Below are 22812 nucleotides of genomic sequence, written 5' to 3' on the forward strand. Positions count from 1 at the left end.
GGAAGGCCTTCCAGGTCAAAGGTTAGGCAGGGGCAATGGACAGGTTTGGAAACCCTGGGATTTTCACATCTGACCGCGCAATCTTAAATGTGTCTGCTGAGAAGTCAGCCCCGCAGAGTGCAATGAGGCTTATTCCCAGGTAAGTGAGGTTAGGGTCGCACCCTTAGGAGCTAAGCACTAATACCTAGAGTAGTGGTTAGTGGTCAGTCTGGATTTGGAAGAAAGGGCAGGTGTCTGTTTTCTTGTTGCCCTCCATAACTTATTGCTGCTTCAGAGTAACTAAGAGGCGTGATGTCTACAGTCCCTTACAGGGATGCTGGGGCAAAATCCACCACCACCCAAAAAAACAACTCACCCATAGCATTGCATGTAACTGACTGTGTTATTTTTGGGCAGCTGAATCAATCCTGATTGTACCCAGCTCCCTGCTCTTTCAATGGAAAATGCTATTATTATTTTTGCCAGTTGAAAGCAGTTCTCAAAACGTGTCTAATTTATAACATTGGAGGGGCAAAATGGAAAGAGACACGGAGTACCTTGGCTTGTTAGTTTTGTTGTTGATGTTTTTAATAATCCTACCATAGACATAATAAAAACACATAGACCGCCATAAAAGTTTTGAAAATAAAAAGCAGAAAGCAGCACAGAGCAGACTCTCCAGAAAAGCATACATTTTTGCCAAGGAGGCTAGAGGCCAGCCAAATCTTCCTTTGGAGGGAGCTCCATAACAAGGAGCTGCCTAGAAGAAAGGCCAAGGCCAGCCCCCATTTTTAATTTTTTAATTTTTGCTGCCTGAGCCATATAAGATGGTGCCCCCTCCTGGACACACATCGTCCACCACTCCTGAGAGTACCAGGCAAGGTTTGGTTCAGAACAGGTCTCATGACACGCAGTTGTCCTCCAACAGAGAGGAACAAGCTTGGTGACTATCCCCATACCCCAGGATCTGCAGCTTGAGGTGGCCACCCCAATCTGCCTGTTGATAAGTCCAGCCCTGCCTTAGGTGGTCAGGCAATCAGATGGAATAAATATGACCCTAAATAGAATTTTATTGAATTATCTACAGTTCTATTTGCCTTTTGCTAAAGGTGTGGTGGCTAATTTGTTCAGCTCCATTCTACGCCTATTTACTGGGCAATAAGGTCCACCATATCCAATGAAGTTTACTCCCAGGGTGAGGCTGCAATCCTATACACATGTGTACAAGTTCCATTGAATTCAATAGGACTTACTTCTGAGTAGGCATGTATGGGCCTGTACTGTAAGCGTGCATATGATTATAGCTGAAAACACTGCTTTGACCTCAGAGCTACTTTTATTCTATATATAAAATAGAATAAAATAAATCCAGAACTAAAAGTGTAGGGCTGAAATACAGAAATTAGACACAGCAAGTCTGTGTTCAGATCCTTGATCGGTCACGGGCTTGGGATAGACAGATTTTTCCTCAGCTTCTAAAATGGTAATAACAATAGGACTGTTAAGGTTATTGTGAGGACAAATGAGATTAAATAGCTTTGCTAAATTAAAGTGTGATATATTCCAGGCTTATATATAATAACAGTAGCTTGGTAGTTATCATGAATATGCAATCCACAGACTAGTAGTTGGTTTGGGATCATTTTATAATAGGCAAATTTAAATTCTGGTATCACTTGTTACGAAGCAGAGCTCAACAACATGTGGCTTGGGGTACTTTTGTGTGATCTGTGAGTGCAAAATTCCAATTTCCACTTCTCCTTCTGAGTTACTGAGTTCCATCAGTTTATATGTACACAAATGTAGCACATGTGGAGACTGTAATGAAGGAATTGATAGAAGGTTTGGGTTATAACCTTATTTGTCTTATATGCTATTGTTGTTGGGTGCATTTTTTAATTGTGATGGTTTAATTTGGATGGATTTTAATTGTATTGTACCCTACCCTGAGATCACTTATGATGACAGGATGGTTCAAAATATTATAAATAAATAAAAATAAGTGTGAACAATTAACATAGTATATTGAGTGACGCCTGGCTTATGAATTGGCATGTGCTATGCTTGTGACAATTATATCCAAATACATCAACTGTGTACCACTAAAATATAAAAATTAGCTGTAGTTCTCATGCTTACAATATAATTCAATTTTAGCTCAACAAATTGATTTGGCTATAGCTAACTTCAGATTTGTGTTCTTTCAAACTTGAGGAGACTCATGGTATTTGAATTAATTATATTGCAACAAGAAAATATAAGTTAAACAGAAATAATGTAAGGGTAAGCATGCCACCTGTATTTTATTGACATTGTTACCTACAATAAATAATTGGTATATTTGGTTGTGAGGATGCCTTGCATTAATTTATTTTAAATTCTATTAAGAAGCCAAGAGTGACTCCTACTGGCATATGCTAATCCCCTAACAAACTTTTGGTACAACAGAAAACACCCAGAAGCCACTTGTGTTCCTTCCTTCCATTGCTGCTCTCGTGCCATCTTCCATTCTACTGCTCAGGGTTGTTTATCTGAAAGTTGTGATTAGGTAGGGCAATCACGCGTTTTCTGTGCCATTTTCCTGATCAATTAGTCCTGTAACCCTATCCTGCTGTGCATGTTAACTTGGAAGTGCCACTAAATTCAAGTAGACTTCGTCCTAAATAACTATAATTGGATTGCAGCCTCATGCTGTAATCCTATACCCACTGGGAATAATCTCCATTGGACTCAATGAGACTTACTTCTAAATATGACTGTTTGCATCATCAGTCCAAGTTTTTAAATGGAGCCGAAACATCAAAGCAAAAGTACAGTATTTAGTAAATGGGAGTATTGCCCTTAATTTTATTGTTAAAGTCAGCGGGAATACTATCTTGCCATTTGTTAACCTGTTGCTTAGTTAGGGTGCAACCCAAACTCTGTTCTTTTCTGGTGGGGCTTAGTGGAGCAATGGGTCACCACATCTGCAGCCCTGCTGCTCACAAAAGCCATAGGAGAAGGTAGGGGTGGGAAGGACAATGGGAGCTGATAATATCACACCATGGCAATGAGCCTGGTTCAGCCTCACTGATGCTGGCCTTGCATGCCCTCTGTTGGACATAACAGAATGATGAAAGACTTGTGAGATATTTCCACATAAGGCATTAATCACATCAATCTTGATTAGTTCCTCAGTGGTTTTGTTCATTCCTGGGCATCCAAAGCTTTTGTCTCGTCGTTCTTTTAATCAAACGCCTACCTAGGCGATCATCATGGGCTAAAACGTAAAGGACCCCTGACAGTTAAGTCCAGTTGTGAACAACTCTGGGGTTGCGGCGCTCATCTCGCTTTACAGGCCGAGGGAGCCAACGTTCGTCCACAGACAGTTTTTCCGGGTCATGTGGCCAGCATGACTAAGCCGCTTCTGGCGAAACCAGAGCAGCGCACGGGAATGCTGTTGACCTTCCCGCCAGAGCGGTACCTATTTATCTACTTGCACTTTGACATACATTTGAACTGCTAGGTTGACAGGAGCTGGGACCGAGCAACAGCAGCTCACCCTGTCGCGGGGATTCGAACCGCCAACCTTCCGATCGGCAAGCCCAAGAGGCTCAGTGGCTTAGACCACAGCGCCACCCGCGTCCCTTTCATAATGGGCTACTTTAGTCAAATGCAGAGAGGCTGGCGCTACTCATCAGTTCTCAATACCCACTTATTGAAAAGGACAGTTGCCTGTCCTGTTGCAAATGTTCAGGTATTTTCTTCTTGCATGACCGTCCTTTGGTTATATCAGGTTTAAGACTAGTAAGCACTTGGGCCAGCACTCAAGTTTCCTTTCCAGTCTGGAGGCGTAATCTCACCTTGGGTGATTTGGGGGAATTACCAGCCATTCATCCTCATCTTCTTTAACACCCTTTTGGCTTGGAATCAGACAACAGGGTAAATAATCTGGAAGAGTATTCTGAATACCAGGAGTTATCAGCAAAAAACCTCTGAGAAATAAGCAATGAAAGAAGCATATGAATTCTCGGTTTTGATTCTTCTAACATAAACAGGGTCCACACTATTTGGGTCCAACACAAACGAGTTCTGTCGTGATTCCATCTCAGTATTGAAGCTCCTCTGTGCAGTGTGCACTCTTCCCTCAGTAATGCATCCTTTGCATTCCAGGATAGCAGTGAAACGCACATGAAATGGCCATTTATGGCAATAGGAGCACCCTTATATCTAATTGGATGGGTATCTGATGTTTGCAGGCGAGGACTTGGGATTAAAAAGAAGACTTTGTGAAGCCGGGGGGGGGGGGGTCTAACTATTTTAACTTTAATAACTGGTGCCTGAAGATACTAAATGTGGGAAATGCTGTCTGATCCATGTTTTTTTGACGGTGCATCTGCATGGCACAGACATCCCAACACTGTCAACCTGTATTTTCTTTGTTGTTCTTCAATCTTTTCTCTCTTTTTTTTTTAATATAAATTTTTTATTAGTTTTTCATAAGTAAAAAAGAAACAAAGCAAAAACATAAACAAACACAAAATCGACTTCCCCGTACCACCCCTTTTCTGCATTCTTGTTTCAAGATTTTTCAGCAACCCTTTTGTAATAAACTTATTTATATTTCATAAATTTAACTTCCATAAGTTATTAAAACAACTGTAGTTCTTTATCTCTTATTACCCTGATCCCCTAATTTTCCAAATTACAACAGTTTTTAAGATAAGCTTTAAATTTGTTCCAATCTTCATCCACCGCCTCTTTCCCCCGGTCTCGAATTCTGCCAGTCATCTCTGCCAGTCCCATATAATCAATCACCTTCGTCTGCCATTCTTCCAACGTGGGTAAATCTTGTGTCTTCCAATACTTTGCTAGAAGGATTCTTGCTGCTGTTGTGGCATACATAAAAAATGTCCTATCCTTCTTTGGCACCATTTGGCCCACCATACCCAAGAGAAAGGCTTCTGGTTTTTTAATAAAGGTTCTCTTCAGAACTTTTTTAATTTCATTATAGATCATTTCCCAGAAAGCCTTAATCTTCGGGCAGGTCCACCAAAGGTGATAGAAGGTTCCCTCCGTTTCATTACACTTCCAACACTTGTTGTTGTTCTTCAATCTTTTCTCAGACCACAGAAAGTCCAACGTTTTTCAGAAAAATAGAAAAGTGCAGTGCCCACAGGTATAGGTGACTTTAACAATACCCTTCTATCTTTTCAAAAGATTATGTTTTGACAGCAGTGATTAATTGGTCAAGTGAACCTTATGGCAGCTCAGCTCACCTTCAGCAAACTCCTTACAATGGGTGCTGCTTTACAATCCCATTGATTTTCATCTATAATTAGCGCTAAAATAATTTCCAGCTATAATTTTTGAAATATTGCATTGTCCCAACATAAAACTGTATTACGAAACCATTTCAGTTGCAAAATTGGCTGGGGCGTCATAAGGGTTTTTAAAACTCTTTTAAAATTACCATTGTTGTATTTGTGGCATTACAGCACTGTAACACCATTATTACAAGTGGTAACATTATGGTGGTATAAGTCTTCTATTCAGAAATAATTATAGAAAAGTGTTTCAATGCTAATTAGAAGACTGATGGGATCACAAAATGGCACCCACCACAACATGCACTGTGAATGTGTGTTGAGCTTCAAATGGCCCTACTCACAGCAGCCCTGGCAGAATCACCAGGGTGGACAGAAGGAGAGTGAAAGGACAGTACTTCTAACAGTATGGAAAGCCAGCTACAATCTGCTTATAGCTTTCGAAGGAAGAGAAGTGATTGAGTTGCACTAGGAACCACCCATCTGGAAGCAGACTTATACTGCTTCTCTCCCTCCCTTTCTTTTTTCTCTCCCCCTTTTATGCTGTGTCTTTCAGATTGTAAACTGCTGTCATAACTTTTCCAGCTGAAAAGCAGAATTAAAATGCTTTAATTAAATAGTTTATGGGTAGGATGAATCCATTCACAGCTGCAATTTGTGGCCATATTCCCCCGACAATATGGGGAAGCATGGTGGAGTCCTGTCACTCAAAAATCCCCCCCAGGAAATGTGATGTTCCTTGTTCTTATTTATAAGCACCTGGACAGAAGACTTACAAACTTCAGCAAAGTGTCCTCCCTCCCCCACCTTACTTTTTGCACATATTGCAATTGACTTTGCCGGACAGTTTATTAAATCGCCTTTATAGGTGTGGTCTCATCATCAGTAATATTGGTAGCTGTTCCTAATTTGCGCCAGCACTATTTGAAGTAGTATAAAATGCTGATATAATGACATACTGCAATAAGGAGTAGTTAAGAGAAAGCTGTTTCTGAAACCTGTATTTTTTTATACAAAATGTCAGTGAAATTTAGAATGAAGTCTTTATCCAAACTTCATCTAAAAAGAAAACTTCATAATTTCTGTTGGAAAACCAAGGCAGTTACACTGTTTCCAGTTCTTCCTCCAAAGCAGAATGTGGGTGTTGGCAGTTCCTCCAGAAGATGAAAGCCTGCTAACCATAAGAAAAATGCTTTCGTTAGGAACAAATGAAGCTATATCCTCATTCGATAGCTACTTATATTAATTCAAAATGGAGCACAGACAAATTAGAAGACTCTATCACTTTCTATAGACTTGTATGTTTTATATCGCTGACCAATATTGCCAAGTTAAAATTTAGTCCTCGTATTATAAACAGACAACAGGCTGCTATCATGCCAGTAATTCCAATTTTCCCCAACCACCAATGTCAATAATTACTTCTGGAATCAGAAAACAGCTTGGGGACCAGAAAATCCAAAGTCTATTTACCTTCTGTAAATACAAACTTGGTTAATTTATCTGCAAGAATGCCTTCTCCTCTATCAACCTGCCTGTGATGGCTCAGGTTAGCAAAAAGTACATCTGAATTCCAAGTATTCAGGCAGAAACCATATTCACAGAAATTCACACACAATTTATTAAGCATCAGCCCTAGAACAACTTTGCAGTAGTTGCTCTATATCGATTCAGGCTGAGCAGGTTAAGTTGGGACACAAAGCTCTCTCACTAGTACTGTATCTTAATATCCGAAATACCTTAAAGAGAGGCATGCACTCACCTTCTTTGAACTCTTTGAGCAGCTCCTCTTTGGTCCAGTTACAAGACGTTATGATGAAAAAGCCTCCAGGCTTCAACACTCTGTGCAGGGAATTCACATATTGCTTCCTCTTCTGTGCCGCATTGTCTGGGTTCAGACTGATTGCGTCAAAAGTCCCTTTATCAATGCAAACCTGAAAGTCTGATAATGCATCTGATGGATTTAAAATATCTTCTACCTGTAGAAGGTAGTTATAGCTGTCAAACCTCTTACTGCAGTCATTACTTAATATTTTCCTATCAGGTCTACTATGCCTATGCCTTCCTAGGATCATAGAAAGAAAAGAAGTGCAGAACACTCCTAAACCAGGCATTCAGGGATATTTTATTTATTTGCTTGTTTAGATATTTAGATATCTACAGGGCAGTTTACAAAACATTTCTCGTAAGAACAGTAAAATACAGACTAATTAAAAAAAGAAAACATAAAATCAATGTAAGGCAGCATAAAATCATCAATATAATGTGATGGAGACATCTAGATCTTATTCCCATACATGGGAAACTGGGGTCACAGGACAACAACCCTGAAAGAATAATCTCTGAATCTTGGTTGTGTAAACAAAACCTGGTAGGCAGTGTATTCCATGTAGTGCCAAAAAACATTTCATACCACTTTTTAGTTTAGAAGAGATGAGGCAATCTCCACATATGGGAGTAATTGGTCCAGGGTCATACACAGTACAAACCTATTCAGAAGAAAGTCCCGCTATGTTCAATGAAATTTCTAGGTAAGTGTGAAAACAAAAAGCCTCGCCTGACATTTGCCCCAATTACAACGTTTGGTATTCAGTTGAAGACTGGCTTTGGAAATTCCATTTAGTTTTCATGACCAACATCCAACGATAGACCTTCCCTCAGTAAATATGTCTAAGCCCATATTAAGGCCATTTAAATTAGTGCCCATCACAACATCTTGTGGCAATAAATTCTATGTAATGAAGCACACAAGGAAACTTTCAAAACTTTCAAAAGGAGGGTGGGGCTCAGACTTTTGCTTTATGACAGAGGAAGAAAAATTATATTTATCCTCTCACTGCAACATGCCTAATTTTATAAATGTCCATCCCTCAGTTACTTTTTCCTAAGCTAAGTTATTCCAAATTGTTAGCCTTTTTATAGGAAAAGCCCTCCTATCCCCATACTCTTATCATTTTGCATCCATGAAAACTTACCTGCAACTTAATGTGAGGCAACCCTTCTTTTTCCATTATGCTTTTTGAAAGCTGCACTGCAGGCAAAGAATAGTCAACTCCTGTAAGATTGGTATAACCAGATTTGGCCTAAAGAGAGGGAAAGTCCATTAAGCCCTAAATGTTTCATTGGCTTACTAGTTGATTTTCATGGCGTTTACTTTGAAGAAAATCTATACAGTGGTACCTCTGGAGGTGAACAGGATCCGTTCCGGAGCCCCTTTTGCATCCTGAAGCAAACACAACCCGCGCGGGTCGCAATTCGCCGCTTCCGCGCATGCACGTGACGTCATTTTGAGCATCTGCGCATGCGCGAGCGGCGAAACCCGGAAGTAACATATTCCGTTACTTCCGGGTTGCCGTGGAGCGCAACCCGAAAATGCTCAACCCGAAGCTACTTCAACCTGAGGTATGACTGTACAAGATTGAAACACGACAGCAAACAATGCCAAGTTATAGAAGAAAATGCAACAAAGATCATGCACTTGTGCATCAAAGATGCTGAACTGCAGCACATATTTTACAAGAGAGGAGATATTATAGCATTAAATCTCAGGTGCATGCATGTAATACCTTCGCTCTGTTTTTCTTCTAAACTTCATATACTTTGTGGGATCCTTATGTTTCAGTCCTGCATAGGCACAGCTAGCTTAGATCACTGTGAAAAGTCAACCAAGATTCAGGCCTACACTATACCTTAAGATAGTTCCTGATATTTATTCCTGCTTTTATTCCAGAGGACCCATGAAAGAATCAGATTCCGTTTCAATTTTTAGGCTGACAAAATAGATAAAGGCTAATTCACTGCATTAAAGGCAAGGCTGAACATTAAGTGTTACTGATAACACTCCATGTGAGAAGAAAAAGGGGGAAATCTCATGTGGGATCCCAAATCATGCCAGGCTACAGCACTGAAACAATATGCACAACAAATAAAGGTAGTTATATTGGCCTACCACTTAAAATTAGGCTCCAGAATTGTTAATGTAAGTGCTGTCTAGTTTTCAGTGTTCCTTTTTCCATTTACCAAGGTGTCTTTTACCTAAGGGTGAAGACAGATCTGGGCAACAACTGGATTTTGTATTTCTAAAAAATGAAGGATCTTATGTTTCTCCTTTGCAGCAGCAGATATAACTTAAATTCAGCAATGCAACTAACAGAGCTTCATTTGTATGTTCAATACTGCCAGCAACGTTCCATCTTAAGACCATTTACTGGTGTCAAAATTTTTCTCTCTCCCCTTCCCCTTGTATTGTTTACCATTTTGCCTAATACAAGTTATGGAAAACTCAAAAACTTTCTCACTATTTAGTAACATTTGGTTGGCCCCATAAAGCTATTGCTGTAATCTAGTTCTTGGAATTTTTAGTAGTATAGCAGCTGGAGGATATTGGGCAAATGTAAAAGATAATTTTAGCTGAAATTCAGGAAAGCTAAAATTGCCTTGGCTGCTTAAGGGAGCAAGCATGAAAGACCACAAGGACTATTTCTACATAACAAAGTTTGAACACTTTCCATGGGCGAGTTCAAGCTGTAATCTGGAAATACTACTGAGCGTTGCATCAGAACACTATTACAGCGATGTATTTGTGGATTTCATAAACTGGCTCAGAACAGGGTGCTTTCAAAGGCAACACTGACACAAAAGAAGTGGTTATGTGTACAAAATCAATTTTTTACCTTTCTAGTGCTACATGACATCCATAGTCTTAAATCAACCTTACCAGAAGACAGATACTAGTTGAAGTCAGGTCACACATCTCACTAGAAAGGAGATGTAAAACCTCTCTCTCTCTCTCTCTCTCTCACACACACACACACACACACACACACAAAATGTTAATTCAGGCAGCAATTTAAGACCTACTTGTTTAGACAGGCCTCTGGAACATAACTGGAGTGAGAATGTTTGTATAATAATGTAACACTGATTATTATTGCATGTTGTATTGTGCACTGCAGTTCTACTTTTATTTTTAATGCTGTATTTTTTATTGTTAGCTGCCTTAGGTTCTCATCAGATGAAGAGGAAGGGTATAGGAAATAAACTGAGAATTCAGTGTAACACATGAAACCATTTTAGATACTCTGGGCTGATTTTGTGATGCTTCTTTTGATAATATTTTATTTATTTATTTCATAGCATTTATACGCTGCTTAACTGTAAACTAAAACCCTCAAAGCAAAATTTTGGATGTTTAAAGCGACAAACACATACACAATAATTTTTATGCAACTGAACTGTAACAATTCATATTCAGAATGAATTCCTATGGTACAATAATAGAGATTGAGATAGGCCACTGCAGTGTTAAATTACATGGACGTTGTGCATTTTAACTAATGTTTTAACTCTTGCTTGCTCTGTCACTAGCTTTAGATTTGCATCAAAAAACACCAGATTTACAAATACCAACCAATTCAACCAGCAGAACACCGTTTCCTGTTCCAATGTCAAGCACAGAGCTGTCCAGGGGTATCTTTTGCTTTTCTATCCATCTAATTAAACGAGTCATGCTTTCTTCATCAAACCTAATCAGAAACAGAGGTTCAGGTAACTAACACTGTTAGACTACACAAAACAAAGGCAAACGAACATTGTCAATCTCATGCAATGCATCCACTTCATGATGGCATCAATCTCAAGAGATCACATTGCAAGTTAGTTTGGCTTAATTTTGTAAGCGAATGGATGGCTCTGAAACCTGCTGGGTTAACATTACAGAAGATGAGATGGGTTTGGTGGTGTTGTTTTTTAATCTATAGAGACACAAAGCAGCAGTGCAACTTTGTCTATGCACTTATTCAATTTTTGACAAACATCAGGGATATAAACAATTGGCCTCTACCAAGCAGACTGTAGCCAGCAATTCATTTCCCACATAAAAAACAGATGCCACATGATAATTAGCTATTTTAATTTGCAACAGGTTTAGCCTAGACAAGAGCTGGTGTTTTTAATGAAAACCTCTGCATCACATTACCAGTACTCTAAGCAAAACAGCAGATGTACCATTTTATTTTATTGCATGCGCTTTTACAAAGAAAATAATCCAAAAACATTTAATGCAGCATGTTATGTTGTTACTGACACTTGCCAGATCTCACCAGGAGCACCATTTTCCTTAAAATTTTTCAGTTCACGTTCATATGCTGCATCCCAACTACAGGGAGAAAACAACATGGAAGTTAACATTGCAATGGCTTCATATCTTGTAATCCAATAGTGTGGAAGGACTACATAAGGAAGTAGGGGCTACCCTGTTACCAGAGAAACCCAGAGCCCATCCTTTATCTTAACCCTACCCACCACTGATCCAAAACTTGATCCAGTCCCAGTGAAGCTACAGAATATGCCAACTAACGTAAGAGTAAGCTCCACTGAATGCAGCAGTACCTCCTTACAAGTAAGTATACACAGGAGAGCACTGCATGATTTATCATCCCCCCACGCCCAAAAAATATACCACATCTTACAATGACTATGTTTTCAAACCTTAAAAACAAGTCGCCCCAGGGTGCCACAGCACACTGGCTGACAACCTACATATGCAAAAGGTAAGCAAATTAACATTTGCAAGTAAAGGAAGTTGTGCTCCTCTGGCAAAACGTATTAACCAGATGTCTATGGGAAACCAGTGAACAGGACACGAGTGCAACACAACTTTCCCTGCTTGTGAGTCCTCGCCACAGTTATTCGGAGGAATACCACATCCAAACTAAACTTACATTTTTAGTTTCTAAAATGAAATATACCACTTGGTTCAAGCCAGCCTAATAGTCACACATTTTACCTAGAACTCTCTCACACCAATCCCAGATGTGAGATTCTGCACCTGCCCTTAGGTGCCATTTCTACACCACACAATCCAGAGTATTCTAGGCCCAAGAAAGGCCCTGAACCTGTACTTAAGATCAGTCGACAAAAGCTTTACCAACACACATGCACAAACTTACTCTGAATTCATTCATAGGGCCGATATTAAAAACCATATTGCCATGGCAGTTGCCACACAAATGGTAACCCTCCTCTACTTTGTACGGAGTTGCATTTAACAGAAACTTCACATTTCCCCCTCCACCGATTTGTATGCAGTTGTCCGGTAATGCTGTGCATTTCAGAATGCAACCACTGTTCACATATAATTTAAATCAATTAAATAAAAAAATACAACACTTCCCCATAGGACAAGATTTAAATCCCTTGTTTCCGTTTTGCTTTTTGAAACCGTGCAGCTATTTTAACGGGTTAGTCTAAAAACAAATGAAGTTGTTTTAAAATAAAGTAATAATAACGAGGCGGGTTTTTCGTTGATGATATGATGATGATGGTGTTTTGCACATCATTAAAAGCAAGTGGGGGAAAACTCATCAGGACACTTAGTTTCGCCACTGAACCAGAGGACTTATTCAATTAGGGCGTCTAGGACCAATCTAGGTTAAGCTGAATACAGGTCCCATTGCAGTAAATGCAAGTCGAGTCCCATTGACTTCAAGGAGATTCGAGTTCCATCAACGGGATTTGGATTCAGCCCAAACGTCGCGAAGGGAAGGCGAAGCCTCCCGCGATGGCTCCAGCCTAGCCGCTCCCCACGCGGCGGCGCAGCACTCACTGCTCTTTGGTGCCCAGGGCCGAAGGGCCGAACTCCTCCTCCCGGGAGCCCATTGCCGAACGGCGGCCAGCCCGATCGCGACAGGAAGCAGCGCGCTGCCACCCCAGCTCTTTAATCTTTGCCTCTCTAGGCTGCTGGAGGACCTGCCCTTCCTTGCTCCTTTAACCTCTTCCTGTGGGGTTTTGAGGGTAAGGTTGGGAACCACCAGCTGTTTCCGAGGGTACAGTGGCCGCGGCGGGAAGAAAAGCCGGGGGGGGGGCGGATAGAGAGAGGGGGAAAAACCTACCATGCCCCGCCTCCATTACGTCACCTCTTCTCTAACTCAGCTCTGGGGAAGAGGAAGCGGTTCAACCTCCATTGCAGTCAATAGGAGATTTCCTATAATTGGTGGGAACCGGGGGTGGGCCACTGGCCCCAGTTACGAGAAATGAAAGAAGGCCTTGCTCCGAATCCTGACGTTCTCCGCGCAGCTATTTCGCCATACCGCGCCTTTTCACTGCCAGACCCCGGGTGCTTCTGAGGGGCCTCTTCCCTCACACCCATGGGCCTTTAACGGTTCGCGGGGAAACTACGTTTCCCAGGAGACCTCGCGGCGCTCGCCGGAAGCCCGGGCGCGAGGGTGAGCCGGGGAGGCGCAGGTGCGGTGGCTTGTGGGACCGTCGTCGGAGGTGGCGGCGGCGGCGGCGGGGCTCCATCATGGCGGCTTCCATTTCAGGCTACACGTTCAGTTCCGTTTATTACTACAGCACCAACAGTAGCGCCGACCATGTAAGTGCCCCTTGTGAGGCGACGTTTCTCCCTCACACACACACACTTCCCGGGGGGGCGGCGGGGGGGGGCAAGCCTTGCGCGAGAGGAAACGGTCGTGAGAGGGAAGAAGGGGGAGGCGGCGATAGGAAGCGGAGCGCGGCTGAAAGGGGCGGCAGGTAGCCTGGGCCGAGCCGCCGTGGGAAGCGGGATGCGAGGGGGAAGAAAGCTGTGTTTTTTTGGGGGGTGGCAGGGCGAGTGGGCGACCTTTTGGGAAGACAGCCATTCGAAGTGGGGAGAAGCAAAACGCGTGCTGAGAATACGAAACAGCTGAGCTTGATAACGAAGCCGCCCGTGGAGCCGTCATGCAGCTTTTCCCAACCTGGTGCCCTGGGCGCTTTCACTTGGTATTTATGAAGCAACATGTAGAGACTGGCTGTGGAGATAATACAATCTGTTAAAAAGAAAAGAAATCTCGTTGGATGTATCTGTAGAAGCTGTTTTGTTTACCTATAGAAACAAGAGGAGCAGTAAAATAAAAAGCGAAACTAGGACCACAGTATGGGACGTGGGTGGCGCTGTGGGTTAAAGCCTCAGCACCTAGGGCTTGCCAATCGAAAGGTCGGCAGTTCGAATCCCCGCGGCGGGGTGCGCTCCTGTCGGTCGGTCCCAGCGCCTGCCAACCTAGCAGTTCGAAAGCACCTTCGGGTGCAAGTAGATAAATAGGGACCGCTTACTAGCGGGAAGGTAAACGGCGTTCCGTGTGCTGCGCTGGCTCGCCAGATGCAGCTTGTCACGCTGGCCACGTGACCCGGAAGTGTCTTCGGACAGCGCTGGCCCCCGGCCTCTTAAGTGAGATGGGCGCACAACCCCAGAGTCTGGCAAGACTGGCCCGTACGGGCAGGGGTACCTTTACCTTTACCTTTATAGGACCACAGTAGTAATAAAAACTATTTTTGTTTATAGTGACGGGGTTCAGCCGTGGTAAGCTGCAGTGTTAGGATGCTAGAAGAATTGAATATAGCAAGAGAAGCCTGATAGAACAGGTCCCTGTGCTTTGTTTTTCTAGGGGCGGGAATCTGATTCATTAGCAATAATGCATGGATGCCAAATGCAATTGCAGTTACAGCAAAGCTAGACAGTTCTAAACTGTTTAGGTTTGTGTTTAAATTATTAAAATATTTGTAAAATATGCTAAATTATCAAAAACGTGAGGCAAACTGAAAACTACTGAATGCAAAATATGCTGTTTTTTTCAATTAAATTTATTTTATTTTGAGAACCCACAATACTGGATGTAACTCACTTGTTTGTTTTCTAGGTGAGAAACCTCCGGGGGGGGGGGGAGATGAAAAGATCTAGGTGAAGGCTATAGATAGTGATGGTTTAAGACAGGGGTCAGCAACCTTTTTCAGCCGTGGACCAGTCCACTGTCCCTCAGACCATGTGGTGGGCCAGACTATATTTTGGAAAAACAAAAACGAATTCCTATGCCCCACAAATAACCCAGAGATGCATTTTAAATAAAAGGACACATTCTACTCACGTAATAACACGCTGATTCCCAGACTGTCCGTGGGCGATTGAGAAGGCGATTGAGCCACATCCGGCCCACGGGCCTTAGGTTTCCTACCCCTGGTTTAAGCTGAGAGACAAAACTACCCACCAGTTGGTGAAGTTCTGAATGTTCCCCTTCAGAAGTACTACTAGGTGACTGCAGCATGATGTTAAGTCTATCCTTTAGATAGTTGCAGGTGGTGTTTTATTTGTATGTTTCCTTGCTTAAGTTCTTTATCAATACACCTTCATTATACTGATTCTGTAATATCTTTAACAATGTTGCATTGTTTTAGTATGTGTTTGAGTGTTTCCTGATGTGGTGTAATGGTTATAATGCTGTAAGTGAACTAATGGACTAAGACCTCTAGAAACTTAAGGCTCAACTTTCTGGGAGATGGGTCCTTCTGAAGTTCTTTTGGGCAGAATGAGATGCAGTTGGTGATGGATGGTCAGATAACAAAATATTTGGATAGTTCTAGGCCAGGTGGTCTGACAGGAGGTATTGGCTGCAGTCATCTCCTTTTCTGGTCAACTCCAGGTTCTGAGTATAACTGGTGCTGGGCAATAAGGATGGATTAGAAATCCTATTGTACAGCTGATCAGTAGTCTGGTATGGTGTTGAAGATTTGCAGGCTTTTGTTTCTGCGAAGTTCTCAACGTTTATGTTGGAAATTTTGTTGGTGTGTCTCTGGAATTCATTGCTACCATTACAAGGTAAAAGGTACCATTACAACCATGGGGCTGTCACATTCTATCAGCCTACCACATGTTATGGGTTGCACACAAGTTTGGCAATAGCTTGAACTCAAGTGGCAGAAGACTTAAATGTAGCAGCATATGAGCCCATTTTTTTGACCCACTGTGACAATAATAATGATGGCAAAATGCAGCTACACCACGATTCTGTTAGTTTGTTGTAGACCAACAGAATTTTTGGGGGGAGCTTACAGTAGCTTTCAATGTCGTCCATAACATGATACAGTAATACCTCTGTGAACATCCGCCTCATCTAGCGTCCATTCCAGCAAATGTCCACAACAAACCCAGAAGTACCAGAACGGGTTACTTCCGGGTTTGCTGCTTGCACATGGGCAGAAGTGCAAAATGCTCCGCACGCATACATGGCGCTTTGCCCTGCGTCCTTTTCAGCTAGCAGCCAGGGCTCTGGAACGGAACCCAGTCACCAAACAAGGTACAACTGTAATTGTAAAACCCATAGAGGTGCAGTGGAATATATTTGCTTTGAGGATATAATCACCTGCAGCTATCTTAGCCTGGATGTCATAAATTCTGCAGTTTGGTCTCTGAATATGTCAGACCAACTTACTTGCTGGGGATTTCAAGGATGGCTTATAACATTGAGAAGGAATGACTGGTTGGAGCCAGGAAGTGAGACAAGCCTCCTTGTAAGAACAAGTGGCTTCCACAACCTTGAAAAAGATGGTTAAGATCACACACAAAGAATCCTCAATCATTTGTTGTTGTTGTTGTTTAGTCGTTTAGTCGTGTCCGACTCTTCGTGACCCCATGGACCAGAGCACGCCAGGCACCTCTGTCCTCCACTACCTCCCGCAGTTTGGTCAAACTCATGCTGGTAACCTCGAAAACACTATCCAACCATCTCGTCCTCTGTTGCCCCCTTCTCCTTGTGCCCTCCATCTTTCCCAGCATCAGTGTCTTCTCCAGGGAGTCTTCTCTTCTCATGAGGTGGCCAAAGTACTGGAGCCTCAGCTTCACGATCTGTCCTTCCAGTGAGCACTCAGGTCTGATTTCCTTAAGAATGGATGCATTTGATCTTCTTGCCGTCCATGGGACTCTCAAGAGTCTTCTCCAGCACCATAATTCAAAAGCATCAATTCTTCGGCGATCAGCCTTCTTTATGGTCCAGCTCTCACTTCCATACATCACTACTGGGAAGACCATGGCTTTAACTATACGGACCTTTGTTGGCAAGGTGACATCTCTACTTCTCAAGATGCTGTCTAGGCCTGTCATTGCCCTTCTCCCAAGAAGCAGGCGTCTTTTAATTTCTTGGCTGCTGTCACCATCTGCAGTGATCATGGAGCCCAAGAAAGTAAAATCTCTCTCACTGCCTCCATTTCTTCCCCTTCTATTTGCCAGGAGGTGATGGGACCAGTGGCCATGATCTTCGTTTTTTTGATATTGAGCTTCAGACCATATTTTGCGCTCTCCTCTTTCACCCTCATTAAAAGGTTCTTTAATTCCTCCTCACTTTCTGCCATCAAGGTTGTGTCATCTGCATATCTGAGGTTGTTGATATTTCTTCCGGCAATCTTAATTCCAGCTTGGGATTCATCCAGCCCAGCCTTTCGCATGATGTATTCTGCATATAAATTAAATAAGCAGGGAGACAAAATACAGCCTTGTCGTACTCCTTTCCCAATTTTGAACCAATCAGTTGTTCCATATCCAGTTCTAACTGTAGCTTCTTGTCCCACATAGAGATTTCTCAGGAGACAGATGAGGTGATCAGGCACTCCCATTTCTTTAAGAACTTGCCATAGTTTGCTGTGGTCGACACAGTCAAAGGCTTTTGCATAGTCAATGAAGCAGAAGTAGATGTCTTTCTGGAACTCTCTAGCTTTCTCCATAATCCAGCGCATGTTTGCAATTTGGTCTCTGGTTCCTCTGCCTCTTCTAAATCCAGCTTGCACTTCTGGGAGTTCTCGATCCACATACTGCTTGAGCCTTCCTTGTAGAATTTTAAGCATAACCTTGCTAGCGTGTGAAATGAGTGCAATTGTGCGGTAGTTGGAGCATTCTTTGGCACTGCCCTTCTTTGGGATTGGGGTGTAGACTGATCTTCTCCAATCTTCTGGCCACTGCTGAGTTTTCCAAATTTGCTGGCATATTGAGTGTAGCACCTTAACAGCATCATCTTTTAAAATTTTAAATAGTTCAGCTGGAATACCATCACTTCCACTGGCCTTGTTATTTGCAGTGCTTTCTAAGGCCCATTTGACTTCACTTTCCAGGATGTCTGGCTCAAGGTCAGCAACCACACTACCTGGGGTGTACGAGGCATCCATTTCTTTCTGGTATAGTTCCTCTGTGTATTCTTGCCACCTCTTCTTGATGTCTTCAAATAGCGGAGGAGAGAAGGCAAGCAAAATGTGAGGGAGATAGTGAAAGATACAGGAAATTGAATGCAGATTTCCAAAGAACAGCAAGGAGAGACAAGAAGGCCTTCTTAAATGAGCAATGCAAACAAATAGAGGAAAACAACAGAATGGGAAGAACCAGAGATCTGTTCAAGAAAATTGGAGATATGAAAGGAACATTTCGTACAAAGATTTCCTCAATCATAAGTACCGGTTAATCACATATATTTGCTTTTAGAGCAAAGTGCTCAAGAAAGTGATGGCTGTGCATTTCCAGTTTCACTGAGCAGATGTATTTCAAGCTGAATTTAACAATGAAACAGTGGTCCTTACTATGATGGATAACGTTTATGCTGGGGAAAGAAAAGAGTCCACCTAGAAGCTTTCAGTGTTCTTGGATACTAGATGGTATCCTGGTTTAACTGTCTCGGTTGGGGATCAGGGACACTGCACTAACGTGGTTCAATACTTATCTCAATAGTTAGTTAGTTTTCTGTATGGGCAACTCCCTGTTTCTGGGTCATTGCACATGTTGGCAGAGTGAGCATAAGCCCATCCCATTCCTCCTTCCAGGGCCGAAATTATGTGTTCAAAATTTCCCAGGCGCATTTTGCACTTGGCTATCAGCCACTTGAGACCAAGTGAAGATGTCCAGGCACCACGATGGTACCTGATGTCTCCACTATCTGGAGGTGCATGTCTGGGGATCCTTGGATCTTGACTGTTTCCACACACTAGCACAACATCCTGTGGAATTCTGTCTGTTATATTTTATCTGTATAAAGTAAGCAGCACATAAGCGGCACACAAAACACTACCAAACCATTCTACGTTCTAAATCTTATATTAATAATCCAAAAATTGAGAGAGCTCACATAGAATGTAGAATGGTTTGGTAGCGTTTTATGTGCCACTTATGTTCTGCTTACTTTATACTGTTATATTTTATCTGCACAATCAGAATGAATTTCAGGAACCAACAAGTTTTATTGAAAAATAAGACTTTTTAGCTATCTGGCCCCAAAATGGCAATTAGACTTTCTGCTTTTGAGACTGTAACCCTGGTTGAAGAAGCCATTTGGCACCTAACCTACATATTTGAATTTATAACGCTGGTCATACGCCAATTGAACACGTGCAAAATGGTTGCCACCTGTATATATATCATTCTTACTAAATTTATTGGATACTTTGTCTTGCTGAAGGCAAATCAAAGCATCTTTTTAAAAACAAAAATAAAAACAAAACCCCAACTTTAAAAGGCCATAGATAGTTAACAGCTAAAGGCCAGATTGAAGAGGAATGTTTTTGCTTGGCGCCTAAAGATATCTGCCAACAGTTCCAGGCAAACCTCCTGAGGAGAGCATTTCACACACACGGAACACATAAAATGTCTGTTCTCTGTTCTTTTTTTGCCTCTGGACCTCCCATGAAGGGTGCACACAAAGACGGCCCTCAGATGATAATCACATTGGTTCACATGGGGAGAGCTGGTCCTTGAGGTATTGGGGGTGGCGGCCATGGAAAGGGCTTTCTTTGTTGCTGAATGTTCTTCACAGGGAGGCTCACTTGGGTGCCAAACTTTATATGATTCTGACACTTTTTATTCACACAGACTTCCTAAACTGGTTAACTCTTATTTAATCCCACGACTCTTTCATCTATTCCCAGTTTACTGCTTTTATACTACTTGCAGAAATGTGTTTCTTCTCATTGTTATTAGAATGTCCTGTAAGATGTTCTAAGAGTTTAGAAGTTGCAGGGTAGGCTAGAAAATGTTTTAAATGATACATTTTGCCATTTTGCATGAATTTGTATCCTTCAGTTTACCAACAGGAATGGAGGGATCGCTGCATAGAAGGGGCGATCGGAGAGGCTTGTCACATTGGCATTGTTTGGTGTTGTCCAATTGAAGCCATAGTAGGAGTTCCATAATGTGCTTTGACTTATTGAACAGTAAACATATTGAGCATAATTATGTGCAGCTCCTTCATAATTCTCTTGCTATTTTAGGCATATACTAGCAATATCCCCCCCCCCCAAAAGTACTTTTGGAATGATGATCATGAAATCGTGTAGAATTTTCATGTTATATTTTCAGTGTACAGTGGTGCCTCGCAAGACGAAATTAATTCGTTCCGCAAGTCTCTTCGTCTTGCGGTTTTTTCGTCTTGCGATGCACGGTTTCCCATAGGAATGCATTGAAAATCAATTAATGCGTTCCTAGGGAAACCGCCTTCAGACCAGGTCCGGGGACAGTCTGTCCCCGGACCTCTTCTGAAGGCTGGGGGGGGGGGGGGAACAAGGGCTTTTCTTCCCACCCCCAGCATTTTAAAAAACCCCGGGACAGCGGAGGACTTCTCCGCTCTCCGAGGCGATTTAAAAGCCCCTGGGAAGGCAGGCAGGGGGGACAAAGACTTTCGCCCCCCGCCCGCCTTCAGAAGGTGTTCCCGCCCCCGCCCCGCTTCGGAACAGCTTTCCGAAGTGGGGCGGCTGGGGCAGGTGTCCCCGCCCCCCCTCCCCACTTCGGAACAGCTTTCCAAAGTGGGGCGGCTGGGGCAGATGTCCCCGCCCCCCCTCCCCACTTCGGAACAGCTTTCCGAAGTGGGGCGGCTGGGGCAGATGTCCCCGCCCCCCCTCCCCGCTTCGGAACAGCTTTCCGAAGTGGGGCGGCTGGGGCAGATGTCCCCGCCCCCCTCCCCGCTTCGGAACAGCTTTCCGAAGTGGGGCGGCTGGGGCAGATGTCCCCGCCCCCCCTCCCCGCTTCGGAACAGCTTTCCGAAGTGGGGCGGCTGGGGCAGGTGTCCCCGCCCCCCCTCCCCGCTTCGGAACAGCTTTCCGAAGTGGGGCGGCTGGGGCAGGTGTCCCCGCCCCCCCTCCCCGCTTCGGAACAGCTTTCCGAAGTGGGGCGGCTGGGGCAGGTGTCCCCGCCCCCCCTCCCCGCTTCGGAACAGCTTTCCGAAGTGGGGCGGCTGGGGCAGATGTCCCCGACCCCCCTCCCCGCTTCGGAACAGCTTTCCGAAGTGGGGCGGCTGGGGCAGGTGTCCCCGTCCCCCCTCCCCGCTTCGGAACAGCTTTCCGAAGTGGGGCGGCTGGGGCAGGTGTCCCCGCCCCCCCTCCCCGCTTCGGAACAGCTTTCCGGGACACGGGGAGATTTTAAAATGCAGGGGGTCGGCAGCGCTTCGCTCCCGACCCCCAGCATTTTAAAACCTCCCCGGGACACGGGGAGATTTTAAAATGCTGGGGGTCGGCAGCGCTTCGCTCCCGACCCCCAGCATTTTAAAACCTTCCCGGGACACGGGGAGATTTTAAAATGCAGGGGGTCGGCAGCGCTTCGCTCCCGACCCCCAGCATTTTAAAACCTCCCCGGGACACGGGGAGATTTTAAAATGCTGGGGGTCGGCAGCGCTTCGCTCCCGACCCCCAGCATTTTAAAACCTCCCCGGGACAGAGACTTCTCTGCTGTCCCTTGGAGATTTTAAAATGCTGGGGGTCGGCAGCGAACGCTTCGCTCCCGCCCGCCAGCATTTTAAGATCGCCCCCGGCAGGCGGGGGGAAGGCAGGCGGGGGGGAGCAAAGACTTTTGCCCCCCGCCGGCCTTCAGAAGAGGTCCTCTTCTGAAGGCCGGCTGTGGGCGAAAGTCTTTGCTCCCGACCGCCAGCATTTCCCTATGGGCTTTCGTCTTGCGATGCAAGCCCATAGGGAAATTCGTCTTGCGAAGCGCCTCCAAAACAGAAAACCCTTTCGTCTTGCGGGTTTTCCGTCTTGCGAGGCATTCGTCTTGCGGGGTACCACTGTATATTCCTCTATGCTATTCTGTCCATAGATGGAATCTGTTCACCTGTGGGAAGAAAACACTTAAGAACAAAGTAACATATTCTGTTCAGAATCTTTAGACTCCTCTTGTTAAGGAGGTTATGTCTCTTTCCTAACACCATAAAAATGCTATGCTTTGTTTTAATTTTTGTTTTTGTTTTCTTGTTTCAAACAAAAAAACTAATTTGCAGTTGAATTTTAATGGATTTTTGGATTACCATTAATTCTGTTTAAGTTTATATGAGCTACTTTGGGGGCTAACAATGTAGAGTATAGATTTGGAAAACAATATTCCCCAAACTTGTGGTTTATTGGGTAAAACAATATGACTGTTTTAGGAAAACAGGCCTATTTTAATTTTATTTTGCTTGTTGATAAATAGCAAACAAATAAGTTAATGGTATCTTTGGTTTCTGTTACATTATTTTATTTACAGATCTGTAAATTTTATTTACAGATTTTATTTACAGATCTGTGTGCTAAATTCAGTACTTTTTGTCCTTCAGGTGAACTTTTTGTTTGCAACTTAAACAATTTTGACTTCAGATCAGTGAATTCTGTTGTCTGCTCTGGAAGGCAAGCTTCTTAAAGTGCAAGCTGTTCCAAAGCCCCAAATAGGAATGTTGTGCCTACTTTTTGCAGTATGCAGCTACTGGATCGTAGCTTTTGCAAATAC

The 22812-nt window shown here is 43.3% G+C and overlaps 2 protein-coding genes across 4 annotated transcripts in view; one reads left to right on the forward strand and one right to left on the reverse strand.

Moving 5' to 3' along the window:
• Nucleotides 1-6271: 6271 nt before the first annotated feature.
• EEF1AKMT2 (EEF1A lysine methyltransferase 2) lies at nt 6272-13134 on the reverse strand. 3 transcript variants are annotated; one of them, XM_028729993.2, is made up of 6 exons: nt 12892-13134; nt 11371-11442; nt 10696-10810; nt 8261-8368; nt 7048-7264; nt 6272-6456 (listed from the first exon to the last, which is right to left on the reverse strand). In XM_028729993.2, exons 1-6 carry the CDS (start codon nt 12942-12944, stop codon nt 6359-6361), a joined length of 663 nt encoding a protein of 220 aa, XP_028585826.2. In that variant the 5' UTR covers nt 12945-13134; the 3' UTR covers nt 6272-6358. The 3 variants fall into 3 exon arrangements, with proteins under 3 accessions (XP_028585826.2, XP_028585825.2, XP_077786467.1); XM_028729992.2 differs by having other exon boundaries at nt 6272-6459; nt 12892-13133; XM_077930341.1 differs by lacking the exon at nt 12892-13134 and adding an exon at nt 12236-12823 and having other exon boundaries at nt 6272-6459.
• A 45-nt stretch (nt 13135-13179) lies between these two features.
• ABRAXAS2 (abraxas 2, BRISC complex subunit) overlaps nt 13180-22812 on the forward strand; it is a 29213-nt gene continuing 19580 nt past the window's right edge. Inside the window, exon 1 of the mRNA XM_028729990.2 lies at nt 13180-13659. Within this exon, the coding sequence (XP_028585823.2) occupies nt 13588-13659 (72 nt within the window). The 5' untranslated portion in view covers nt 13180-13587. The remainder of the gene's footprint in view (nt 13660-22812) is intronic.

The sequence above is a fragment of the Podarcis muralis genome, chromosome 6, assembly GCF_964188315.1.
Source record: "Podarcis muralis chromosome 6, rPodMur119.hap1.1, whole genome shotgun sequence".
NCBI lineage: Eukaryota > Metazoa > Chordata > Lepidosauria > Squamata > Lacertidae > Podarcis > Podarcis muralis.